The 12,894-nt window shown below is 33.0% G+C and overlaps 1 protein-coding gene across 2 annotated transcripts in view; it reads left to right on the top strand.

The window, feature by feature from the left end:
- Positions 1–12,894, top strand: part of LOC128991280 (ethanolamine-phosphate cytidylyltransferase) — a 44,163-nt gene that overhangs the window by 17,336 nt on the left and 13,933 nt on the right. The window contains exons 3-8 of one of the 2 annotated variants that reach the window (XM_054414031.1): positions 2,162–2,274; positions 8,222–8,288; positions 8,943–9,213; positions 9,768–9,842; positions 10,497–10,622; positions 12,176–12,396. In XM_054414031.1, coding sequence (XP_054270006.1) covers positions 2,162–2,274; positions 8,222–8,288; positions 8,943–9,213; positions 9,768–9,842; positions 10,497–10,622; positions 12,176–12,396 — 873 coding nt within the window. The remainder of the gene's footprint in view (positions 1–2,161; positions 2,275–8,221; positions 8,289–8,942; positions 9,214–9,767; positions 9,843–10,496; positions 10,623–12,175; positions 12,397–12,894) is intronic. The other variant, XM_054414032.1, reaches the window with a different exon arrangement.

The raw sequence follows: 12,894 nt of genomic DNA, 5'->3' as shown, positions 1-12,894 counted from the left end.
TTTTAACCGGTTTATTATTTACTCTAATTGGAGAGTTGGTTTATTGGTGTGATATACATCCCTACAAATTCTTAATTGTTCTCAAAACAGTGAAGCTTAGTAATATGGTTTTTTATACTTGCTCTATGGTTTTTTTGATGTTATTGGTAAGTTTTATCCCTAACTTTGAGCTGTATTGTACACATGTACAATAGAACATCCCAAACAGGTTCTTGACCGTGATATGATTGTTTCATTAGTACTTCACTAATGAAACAATCATATCAAGTAGTGTGTAATGATTTACTTAAACCCTTATTTATGATATTTTTAAAACACACCGTGTAAATTCTGTAAAACAAGGTGATAACAATATGGATTTTCTGATTTCTAATCAAAGAGGTGTTCAAGTTATTCAATTGGGTGATACTAAAGTTGAAGAGGTATCAATTGTTAATAAATTTGTTTTTGGTGCTTTGAGTTGCACAGTTATTATATTCTAGAAATTGTTAGGAAAATTATTACCAGTTTCCTGCATTGCTTAGCTAACCTTAAGAGAGTGCATAATTATAGGTAGCCTAGTCATAGCATGATTAATTATTAATTCCGCGTTTACCTAGAATCATTGAATAGTATGAGCGGTAAATTAACTGTGAAAATAGACCCTTATTGTGCTGCAGGATCAGAGCCGAAGTCAATTTTTAGAAAAGTTTGGAAATAAACTACCAGTTTTAAAATCCAGAGACAATAAACCAACCTCTATTTTGCCCAGGCAGAAGCGGTTGATCCAAGCGAGGGTTGAGAGAGTCATTTAAGAGCGTTTCTTTACAAAATCAATTTAAACAATTTGATTGGAATACGCTTTAAATTATAAATTAAATTGTATGATTGTTAAATGATTCAGACAACTGTTGTGGAACTTATAGGGCTGAAAACTAGTACTTTTGTCTTATGGTTGGTACTGTACAAACTAAGTTAAACCACAGGTCTGACAAAGTGAATATTGGCAATAATCTTATTAATATTATAAATGTGAAAGTTTGTGTGTTTGTTTGTTTGTTTGTTTGTTTGTTTTGAAGTTCAATCACGCATTAATTACTGGACGGATTGGGCTGAAATTTGGCATGATGATAGCTCACATTCCCAATTAACATGTAGGCATATTCATATCCAAAAATCCTTTCGGGCTCCGCCCCAATGGCTCTAGAGTTTCCCATGTTAACCTTATGAGAACTCATATTTAAATTGAATTAAAGAATTTAGTCAGCGGTTGCAACTAAAAAGGTTGGTTCTATGGTATGCAAAAGCATTAAAAGTTATAAGATTTACCAACAGGGTATAGCACTATTATTTTTTTTTTTCATATATGAAAACAGCTAATTTGAATTAAGCAGCAACAAAAAACTGTTATAGGTAATGAGAACCGTCTGTTTACAGTTTTGTTTATATTTTTAATTTCACGAATAATTTGTGATATTTTGTGAATCTTTAGGCCTAATAATTAACTTTTTTATATTGTTTGGGTGAAGTGGTAGAACATTATAGCTATGGTAGGCCTAGATGTGTAATACTATAGCACACCGTAAATTTAAAGAAGCAAATTTTATCATACTGTGTCCTCCCCCATTGCAAACGCAAGTGTTGAGTATAACTGTACTAAGCATTTTATACTTAGGCCATATGCCAATCCCGTACGAAGGACGGTTACTCTGCTAGTTTCTTATAAATTCTACCTAAGAAGATTATTGTAATTTCATTTTGAAATTTCAAGAAAACTGTAATAAACCTATCATTTTAAAATGAAATAAAAAATAAAAATACTTAGGCCTTTATACAATTTTAGTTAAATAAAAATATGTCATTTCTGAAGGTATTACAGAATGATTTGTTAGTCACAATTTTTCCCAAGTTAATATCTTGTTTTCTAAAAAAAAACAAGAAAAAATGTACCGGTAGGCTACCATTTTTAAAAATCACCTTCCCTGGCCAAATAGGACCGCACTACGCACACTTATCACGGTACTAAAAGTGTCATTGGTGGCATACACAACGGCCATGGGAACTACTCATCTCCAGACTTCCTTCACACCAGAAGAGGTTTAAGAGAGGGTTTACTGTACTTTATTACTAAAGAGTATTCATTTGATTTGAACTGTCAGATTATCAAGTGCCGTCTGTCTAGATACAAGATGATCCGTGGCATCAAGTGGGTGGACGAGGTAGTGGAAGGAGCTCCGTACATTACTACTCTGGAGACACTAGACAAGTACCACTGTGATTTCTGTGTACATGGAGGTAATATTCACTTATGATTGTAACTACTATAATAAATTAAGATTTTCATGACAATGACGCGTACATATTGAATTTTAAGACTCTAAATTAGTCTGTGATTGACAATCTGTTATGACAGAGCACTTCTGTTGAACAGTTTTTCAGAGACGTGGTTTTTGATTGGTGATTGGCAGCGAGAGCTATTGGCTAACGCCGGTAGCGATCGGAAATAAGTCGGTAGAGATATTTACTGAAGGTAGTTAATAATAAACTAAAATAAATCGACTGCAATAAATTACTGTGATATTTGAGGTTTAGTGATTGTTTAATTTGTGTGAGTCGAAAGGAAACCAAGGGGCAAGTGAATGAATAATCCTCCGCTGTTTGTACAAATGAGTGACATCGTACGATGGTACATTGACCCCTGACCTTTCTAATCTTTGCTGTGGTCACACTAAGGCTGATAACCTGGCACACTTATTCGTCCCATTGTTTGACTCCTAATTTAAGCCTATTGTTAAGTTAAAAAATCGTTTAGAATTATGGTGGTAAAATTTTTTTTCTTCTGCTGAGGCTCCTAGAATTACTGCTGCCCAAAAATTTTAGACTATTTTTGTCAGTTAAATACAAGGTTCAATATAGATAAACAAGGCACAATTTAAATTGTATACAGTTGCATTTTATCTTTTACATTTTATGGTATGTTTTTTGGGCATGTAGATGTCTTTTCTCTCCAAAGGGGGTACAAGGATTGATTACAAGTGCCCCTTGGTAAAAATCATCAGCCCATGTCTCTTTGTTGGTTATTTTGGGATATGGCAAAAGAGTTTTCAAAGAAACGTGGTTTAACTCAAGCTCCTACACATTCAAAATTGTAAGCTGCTCAAAAACTTAAACATATTTTAGAAGTCAAGAACTGGTTTATAAAGAGACATTTTAACTAGTCAGGCAGGACCAGTTTGTTTGTTAGTCAAACAATCTTCATGTAAACAAGAAGGTCAAGTGGTCTCTATAACTAGTTCAAGTTCCAATAACAAATTCAAATGTTTAAAGTGGTTTTAACCAACCACTAGAACCACTTTTTATGTAATAAGATAACACTAGAAGTTACAATATAAAAACCATTAAATGAGGCAATATCAATGGGAATAAATTGTAGATGAAAACATACGCGATTACCCTGGATTTTATATATTTACTGAACAGAATATTTTATATTTTTGTATCTTAAAATGGTATGCTTAGAGCTTCCTTTATTGGTGCTCTTGTTAAGATCTTATATTTTTTTGCATTTATATAATAATGGTATTAAGCCAAACATTTTAACTAAAATTGAAATCCTTACAACAATTATTTTTAAATAAATAGAAAAATAAAAATAAATTAACTCTGCACCCTAGTGTTGTAGTGCTGTAATAAGTCAGTGACAATAATTCAATCATAGAGTAAGAAATACAATTATTTATACTTCATTAATCAGATTTAACCCTTTGACTGATAGGTCTATAATTCATATTTTGTAAGACTTTTTTTGTTTGCCTTTTAATTACATTACCTGTTCAATTGTAAGTGTATTGTTTTCACTATTTTATTAATCAGGCTAATTTGGAATAATAAAACAATAATAAATATATAACAAAGAAAAGTCTTGGCGTTTGTGCAGTACGGTATACATAAAAAAAACTGTCATTCATTATAAATTTCCAAGTTTTCTAATAAGTTGTAAAGTTCTGATAGCATTATTTGAAACCAAAATCTCATAAAATCGAAAGACATATAGTTTACAACATAATATTGAATTTAAACTTGATTTAGTTTGATAAGGTCATAATATAACAGTCTTTTTAGGGGGAAAAACCTTTTTGTCAGTAAAGTCATAATTTATTCTCACTGTTGTGGTTCAGCTGAAAAATATCATCTAAATAGTCCGAGACTGCTACCTAGAAACGAAGCGAACAACTAGGTTGTAGCGCCGTCAGGTTCACTATCTGTTGGCAATTGTTGACGTCAGCTTAAATACCAGTTTTTACTCCATCATCTCCAAGCACAGATAGCCGAGAAGGCTAGGGCGTGTGTTTATATTTTTATGCTATAATTTTTAAATTTTTATTTTTGTTAGCTAAGCAATGAAAATGTCATCTGTTTCACCAGCTGGAAATGTGAAATGTTTTATGACAATAAAGTGTTATTATTATTACCCTTATATATAATTCTGTAAGACAAACTTTTTACCAGAAAATTGTGGACGTCTGGTAAGTCGCAGAAAAGTGGGAGGCGTCTTAAATTAAAAGTCTTGACGCCAGGGACTCGGGAACATTGCAGAATTCCCATAAAGTTACTAGAAAACGAGACATAACGTAAAATGTTCTCCATAAGAATAGCATTAGAAGCCATTTACTGCAGATTTTTGTTTACTTCATTTCAGCTGATCGTGACTTATTATTAAACCAGTACACAATGTTAACATTTGGATTACCTATTTGCCAGTCAATTTTGCGGTGGGGCACACGGGAGAGACTAAGGCTAACATATCTTGTAGTGTCAGCGTTCGCCGCTAGAGCTGCTAAGTTGAAAAAATTTGAATTAATTTTTTTTTAATTTTTAGTTATAAAATTAACTTTTTAATTATAAAATATTGTTTTAAAATTATAAAATTAATTTTTAATTTTTAAAATTAAACTGTCATAACATAACCTAACAAACCAGACTTGCTGATAATATAAAAACTGTATAAGATAAAAAGCTAATTAATGATTACTTATAATTTTTAATTAATTAAAAAATTAATTTTAAAGTTTAGTATTATAAAATTAAACTGTCATAACCTAACCTAACCAACCAAACTTGCTGATATGAAAAATTTGTTGACAAAAAGTTAGTGCTGCCAGCGGGATTCGAACCCGGGACCTCCTGAACACCAATCCGACCATGCTACCAACCATGCCACGAACGCCGCTGAAACCACATCGTTTCGTTACGGTAATCGTGTTGCCTCAAGAGAAGACATTAGCCACTAGAGATATGACGTCACTACACCTTTAGCCTTAGTCCCTCCCGTGTGCCCATTCCGTCAATTTACTATATAAAACCAGGGATAAAGTTACGTACATAATTAAAACTTATTAGTTACGTTATAAAATTTGGAAATAAATTATTTTACTGTGAAACTTTTCAAATTTGTGTATTTTTAACGTTTAACATGAAATAACCACATTGACTAAATAATTAACGATTCAGGATCAAATGGAAAAAATGCTTTGTTTTTATTTCAAAACATACGTTCTAGATTTACTCCACATTTTCTTTATTTTTAATTTGAGATTTTTTGTAGTGCCAACGGCTATACTCTTAGAAAATAACCTGGGAATAAAGATGGAATAGGTTCATACAGGAAATAATATATTTGTTAATTAAGTAAGTACTATGACAAGTTCCAATGGAAGGAGAAACAATATTGTTTGGAGATTTTAAACAGGTACTGTCTGTTGCTTGCGATGATTAGGCCTGATTTGATAGAATATGTAACGTCAATCGCACCTTTAAGAGGAATACCACCACATAAACTTAAACTAATTGTATTTTTTTTATGTTGATCAGAAAAAATCTAGGGTTAAGTTTGGTCAATGGGATGCCTTTACACTAATTTTGTTAAACCTTGACAAAAGGAGTATAAGCTTAGAAATATTAACTGGGTAAGGATGCTAATTTAGCGGGTTTGACCAAGAACTAAGCTTACCTCAACACATCTTTATTTGCCTTTTCATATTTGACAAAGACAATTTCCAACATTTCAATCAGGGAAGTTTTTTTTTATCACCATTTAACCTCAAGACCAAAGCTACCTTGATAAACCAGTATTTATTCACAAAAAATGATATGTTTGCTGCCTTTTAAACTGTTTTTTTACACAAAAGATATGGAGTACAGGGATATATTCTGAAACATAGATAATATATTTCTTAGTTTGTTTAACTAGAATAATTTGTTTTATATTATTGAGCTTTTTAGGGACTTATGTCCCTTCAAGCCACTAGTTATTATTATTTTAGCTAAGTGGTTGTTAGTGTATCCGCTTTTGCTACTTTTTGTTAAAATAACCTTCCTCTCTATATCCCTAAGAGATTTTAGTAAACAACGATATATCGTTCCATAGCACTGAAAGGGTTAAGCTGTGAGTAGTTCAAATACTGTAAGTGTACATTCGTATACAGTAATGTGTATGTAAATCTACTTGTAATTTACTCAAATTACTTTTTTATTTCGATTGACATCCAAACTAGTCAAAATTGCACTGGTTTATAGTGTTCAAGACTTTACCCACTGTTAATACTGAGGGTTATTTATTTAGGGTGGAAATAATAAAAACTCAGTACATAAAATCTCTAAAAATATAGATTTAACTCGGCAGTTATATTCTGACTGTTTGTTACTTATTTTCCAATAAAATATGACGGGGTAAAGTGTAGGCGTGTCGAGTCATGACTATTGATCAACGTAGACACATTTGTGTTGATTGCTCTATTGTGTGCTATCACTGAATTGATACCTTACACTTGTAAAATTATTTAGCTTGATTGCATGAATTCACCTCATTTTAGATTCTACACGCACAAAAATTTATAATAGTTTTTACACATTGAAAAACTTTTTCCCCATTTAGTTTGTAACAGGTGTTGAATTTTTTTTCTGAATAGTTGGTTAAAGAAAATGTTGCATTTGTAATTTTAAAATGTATTATCCAAATTGTGAAAAATCAAAGAATTAATATACAAGTCAAAATATTCAAGCATTATGGATATAACATAAATACCCCCGCCACAGCAAACCTGCAGACTAAGCGAATTTCCATTTGCCTGATTGGATTTACTGTACTCTCAAATATCTCCTTAAAAATATCACATTTATTTCTTATTTAATTAGCATTGGTTTGACGAGTACTTAGGTTTGCTGCAACAGGGAGGGTAAAAAGTGTTTTTTTGTGTGTGAAATATTAATAGATTAGTATGTAATAAATACATTTTGCAAATTTGATCAAAATATGTTCAAAAACAAGCAAACTACAACAGTTTATTTATTCTCCATAAGAATTACATGCTTACCAAAGCAACTGGACTTTCCCTTTCCCCAACCCCCGTGTTGTTTGTGACCAAGAGCGCTGACCCTTAAGGCAACCCTCACTAAACATGCAAAAAACTTGTATCTGAGATACTTCCGTTCATCCAAAAATCTAACTAGATTTAACCTCCAAAATTACTAACGAGTATGTTATCTATTTGTCAGCATAAATCTAACTGAGTAGAAGTTATTTCCAATAATTTTTAAAAACTAACGAATATGATAGAAGTTAGCCGAAAAAACTAACGAATATCACTAATGCTTAGAATTTATATTCGTTATTCCCAAGTATGGATAATTGATGATTGAAAAACTATGAATACCAAAAATCAGTACATTATATGGTCTGTGTTAGATTGCAGCAATAACTTATTTACTGAACTAGACATCTCATCTAAATGGAACAGCTTAGCCAGTTTTGTTAAAGTGAACTGTAAATAAACCTCTCATGTGTCATGTAATTTGTGCACATAATGAGCTGAATAGCTATGTTGCAATTTCACTGTAATAAAGGCAGGCCTTGTGATTAAAGTTATGTTTAAATCTCTTTTTGGTTTTCATACTTTGATCGTTGATGGACAGAAAAAAAACTGTTGTTTAATATCTATAAGTTGTCTTTTAGTTTGGTATGATTAAAAACTCAGTGTAAGAAAGGAAACAGTATTTTACAGTAGTATATTCTGTCAGTGGCTGAATTGAACTTAATCGTTCTATTTTTACTTAAAACTTGTACTTAACAACTTATATTTGAGAATGGTATGTCTTTTCACATTAGAGCATCTTATGTATAACCAAAGAAAACAATCACCCTTTTTTAAAGAACTATTTCTATTAATGTAAACCCTATTTTCAGATGATATTACAACAACAGCCGATGGAGTGGATTGTTATCATCTAGTTAAAGCGGCTGGAAGATACAAGTAAGTTGCTTATAAATAGTATATTTCATCGCCAAAGAGTCTCTTTGACCCCAAGGTCAAGTTTCACCTTGGAAAATGAGTGATGGTTGAAAAACACTTTTTTCCCATTTGATGAACTATATTTTTTGTCAAATGTGACATTGGTTTAACAAACTTAGAAAACAAAAATACTTTTCATTCAAAGATAACCTTTCAAAGTGACCTCCAACTTGTTTTTAATTTTGCTAATGCAAACGAGCAGTTGTTTGGTAAATCGTTTAGTCCATTACGATTGTGTCATTCAGAATGCATTTTTTTAAATTTTTAAGTTTTTTTTCTGGTTTAAAGGTCTGAAAGGTTATTTTTATTTGCTGTTTTAAGTCATGTGTATAAGTTTAAGAAGTTTAAGTTTTAAGTCTTTTAGCACAATCGACAACGTTGAGCACGATTGACAGAGGTCAGTAGCGATCAAAAGATGTCGGGAACGATCGTTTAGATGGCAGGAACGGTTCTTTAGACATCAGTAGTGATCGTAAGATCTATGTTCTCGTAATTATTCACCCTTGCACAGGGGGTACATAAGGTCAAAAGTTGTCAAAAAGTATTTATTCATATTGATCAAATTGCGAATATCTATACTCATAAATTTGCTCATTCTTTCTGTGCAATGTCCAGAGAAGTGAAGAGAACCGCAGGAGTGTCAACAACGGACGTTGTTGGTCGGATGTTGCTGATGACGAGGCAGCATTTCCGCAGGGGCGCCCAGGAGTATGAGGTGGGCCGTGAACCGTCGTCTGCGCTGGGGCTGGATGCGACTGCTCGCTCTCCGTGGACTGGCTGTTCACAGTTCCTCCCCACCACACAGAAGATCATCCAGTTCAGCGAGGGAAAGGAACCGAAGGTATACCTAACCACCTGTACCCTACCCCCTCCTGTCCAAGTCAAGGTATGCTTTTTATGCTTTTAATTAGTGATGTTGTTATTTAATTAGTGATGTTCTTGGTATTTAATTATTTTTTGTCTAAGACGCCTTGTATGTATTAGTGATACAAGATGTCTTCAGCTTCCGGATATCCCTGATCTCCCAGAAAAGTCCCCACTTTTTAATTTGGGCGTTACATAACCTTAACATGTGTTTTAGTTACATTATTGCCTTCTCATCACTTAAAAAGCTGAAAAACATCTGATGCAACCTTCCCCACCTTTATTTTGGTTAAGAGAAGTTCAACTGTATCTCCAATTTTTTAACTTATCGTATGTTCAAATATTTTACCAACAAGGTTATATATTGTCCGAACAACAAAATATTCATATGTTATGTTACGCAAAATATGTTATGTTGATAAGGGTATACTTATTTTGTAGGGTTTGAACATGATTAGTGAGATTAGAGGTAGCTTGGAGTTGGGCTGTTAGTTAACTTGTTAATTTGTGGGGTTAAGTTGCACTCACTGTATAAGTTCTTGGGTTCATACACACTGACACCATTGTGCTCTACAGCCAGGAGACAAGATAGTGTATGTTGCCGGAGCCTTTGATCTGTTCCATGTTGGCCATCTGGACTTCCTCCAACAGGTAATTACAATAAACACTCTGGTGTAATCTGTGATAGTCAAGCTGTGTTTATTTTTAAAACTAACTTACATCGCACTTTCTTGGTTCTTTGATGTACAACTCATGTTTAGCTCTTCAAATATCCTACGCCAAAATGTTCAATTAGTCCCACCTAGCTATTTAGTTATTTAAAAGTATTTTGCAAAATTTTTACATATTTTGTTTGTGGAAATGTTTCTTCTATTTGACTTTTGAGTGATGGTAAATGTTTGCAATAACCAAACAACACAAACCCAACATTTTCAACAGTAAACTTATTTCAACATTTGTTTCAAAGTATTTAATAACTAAAAGAACACAATCTTATTTCACATACAAGTCTACATCTTAGGTCTGCATACAGCCTTTGAAAATATATAATTTTACCAACATAGTTGTTTCATTCTCCTCTAGAAAGTCCAGTGGTTGAGTCATTAATAAATAGCTTTAAAAAAAATCATTAACACTGAAAAAGCTGTTATTTTTAAAAATCAATAATAGTATTTAATCTCACTTTACCTGGATTAACATTTTCTTTGCCCAATTAACAGATTCATAGGTCTTTTATTCGGCTATTAAAAACGTTATTCAAAATCACCCTTAGTACACATTTTATTCTGTGCAACATGATTGCAGGCAGCCGCGCAGGGTGACTTCCTGATTGTTGGACTGCACACGGACCCTGTGGTAAACAGGTACAAGGGCAGCAACTTCCCCATCATGAACCTACATGAGAGAGTGCTCAGTGTGTTGGCCTGCAAGGTAAAAAGTTGAGTCGATTACAGAGAATAAATTACTGAACACACTCAGATGAAGCGCGTTGGACGATGAGTCATAAGTTGATAATTTCAGACTGGCTTCCTGCACTCCTGAATCCTGTAGTTGTCACTGGCCTGACCTTATATTTTCAATATGTATTTTTTTTCATTTGCAATAGTAGTCTTTGGTGACGAGCAGCAACAGATTTTGTTTTAAAAAATCATTCAACAATCCAAACCTCATTAAGTATTTAAAGAAGATCATCTTAAGTATATGTTGGTGAATTAGTGGCTCAATCAGTAGAAGGACAAACCTTAAAGTCACAACAAAAATGTCATACCCGATTGCCCAAAAATATCTAAAAAAATATCCTGGTGCTTGCCTCTAAATTTTATCAGTAAAGTTCACCCTTGTACTGTATCTGCTCACCCCTTTGCTGGATATGTTCCACTCAGGGACCCAAATTTTAATTTACAATTAATAGGGGAATTTATTATAGGTCTATATTGAAGAATAATTTAATAAACAAGTTGTTGGTTTACACAAATTGTAAATGAAAGAGGAAGCTTTTATTTAAAATGTGACCAGTGAAACTAATTTCAGGAATCACAGTAACTTCATAATGAGCCTTTTTTTATAGAGTTTTATGCTTGTTATAAGTGTTATCTCAGAAATAAAACCAAAACTTAACTTGTTGTTGGAAGTATTCCATAGTTATTTCTTCTGTGTTACAAAAATAGATTCTAGATTAGATCTAACTTCATTTATGTACACTGTAAATATTATTTGACTTTCTAGAAACAACTGAATGGTTAGAAGTTATTTGTATTTTTACCCTTAAAAAGTCTATGAAAATATTTCAAGATAAAATATTCAGAATAAAAGCTCTATATGGTTAGGATAAAATTGTGAACGTTAAAGTTGAAATTTGCTCATGTAGTTATACTATGGGAAATGATTACTTGATGAGGTATTTTGCAATTTGTTACCTATTCGTACGGTTTCTAAGGGTGTATGTACGGTACATTAGTTTCTATAAAATTTAAATTTTGTGTTTGTGTCGTGCAAAATGAAAGAAAACTTAGTAAAAATGCACAAGTAAAATACTTAGTAACTCCTTATGCTGAAAAGAGTTTAAAATCATTTTAACTTTAACACGTTCACTACCTACCACAATAGTACTAAATGTTTCATTCATATGGACCAGCAACGAACATATGCGACGGCCGGTTTCTATCCACAGACTGCATATATGCGTCAGTTGGTCACATTAGACTGACGTCGCATTTTCGCGTCGGTGTCCAATGTTATTAAAAAGCTTATATCTTCTTAATGGTCTATTTGAAGGCCTTGAATTGTCTGCGGTGGTCTACAGGGATGTCTTTTGCATATGTGCGTCACTTGGTTTGTGGATATGATGAAACCAAGTGACAACCGGTCTATGTGTAATATTAAAATGTAGGCCTATACCTCGGGCCGTGGCAATGACCCCAGCCTTACAAATATGTGGCAAATCAGTAGCAAAGGTGTTATAAAAGTTGAAATGCTTGTTCCAGTATGTTTCGGAAGTGGTGATCGGTGCACCCTACACTGTGACTGAGGAGCTGATGAACCATTTCCACGTGGACCTTGTGTGCCACGGGAAGACTCCCATCATGCCTGATGAGGACGGTGTGGACCCGTACAAGGTGCCCAAGGACAAGGGACGCTTCATGGCTCTGGACTCTCGTAATCTCATGACAACCGAGAAAATTGTGGACAGAATCATCCGTCACAGGTGAGACGTTAGTGGTAATCACCAATATGGTCGCATTGACTATTAATTGAAAGAATTAGACATTCCACCTCTGTGTTAAAGTTGTTGCCTGTTTTCAATCATAATTGAAATATTAGAATTGAGCCACCATTGCGCTGATGTAAGTTACTGATTTCTGTAGAATATATAGACCTAGTAAAACTTATAAGGAAGATAAATTAAAATACGTCTAATAACACTTAATCTATTTACACTTATACTGTTAACTCACAAGACAGTAAATATACAGGGTGGAACGAAGTTAGTGTTAAAAATTTTTATGTGTTAAACTGCTAAATATTGGTGACAAAATGGCACCAATTTAAGTTTCCATACCCTCACAGATAGGGAATAACAGACAATTTAAGATTTTTTCAAAATATTTGTATTTGCTTACATAAAATGGCCATAAGTGCACTAAAAATTGTTTTTATTCCAAATCCATTGTCATTTTTAGAATCCTCGTTAAATTTTCAATAT

Source organism: Macrosteles quadrilineatus, unplaced genomic scaffold, assembly GCF_028750875.1.
Source record: "Macrosteles quadrilineatus isolate MER2022 unplaced genomic scaffold, UCM_ALF_1.0 Scaffold_4__1_contigs__length_99947679, whole genome shotgun sequence".
Lineage (NCBI taxonomy): Eukaryota > Metazoa > Arthropoda > Insecta > Hemiptera > Cicadellidae > Macrosteles > Macrosteles quadrilineatus.
The sequence above is the reverse complement of the archived record's forward strand: the minus strand, read 5'-3'. Positions and strand labels throughout refer to the sequence as shown.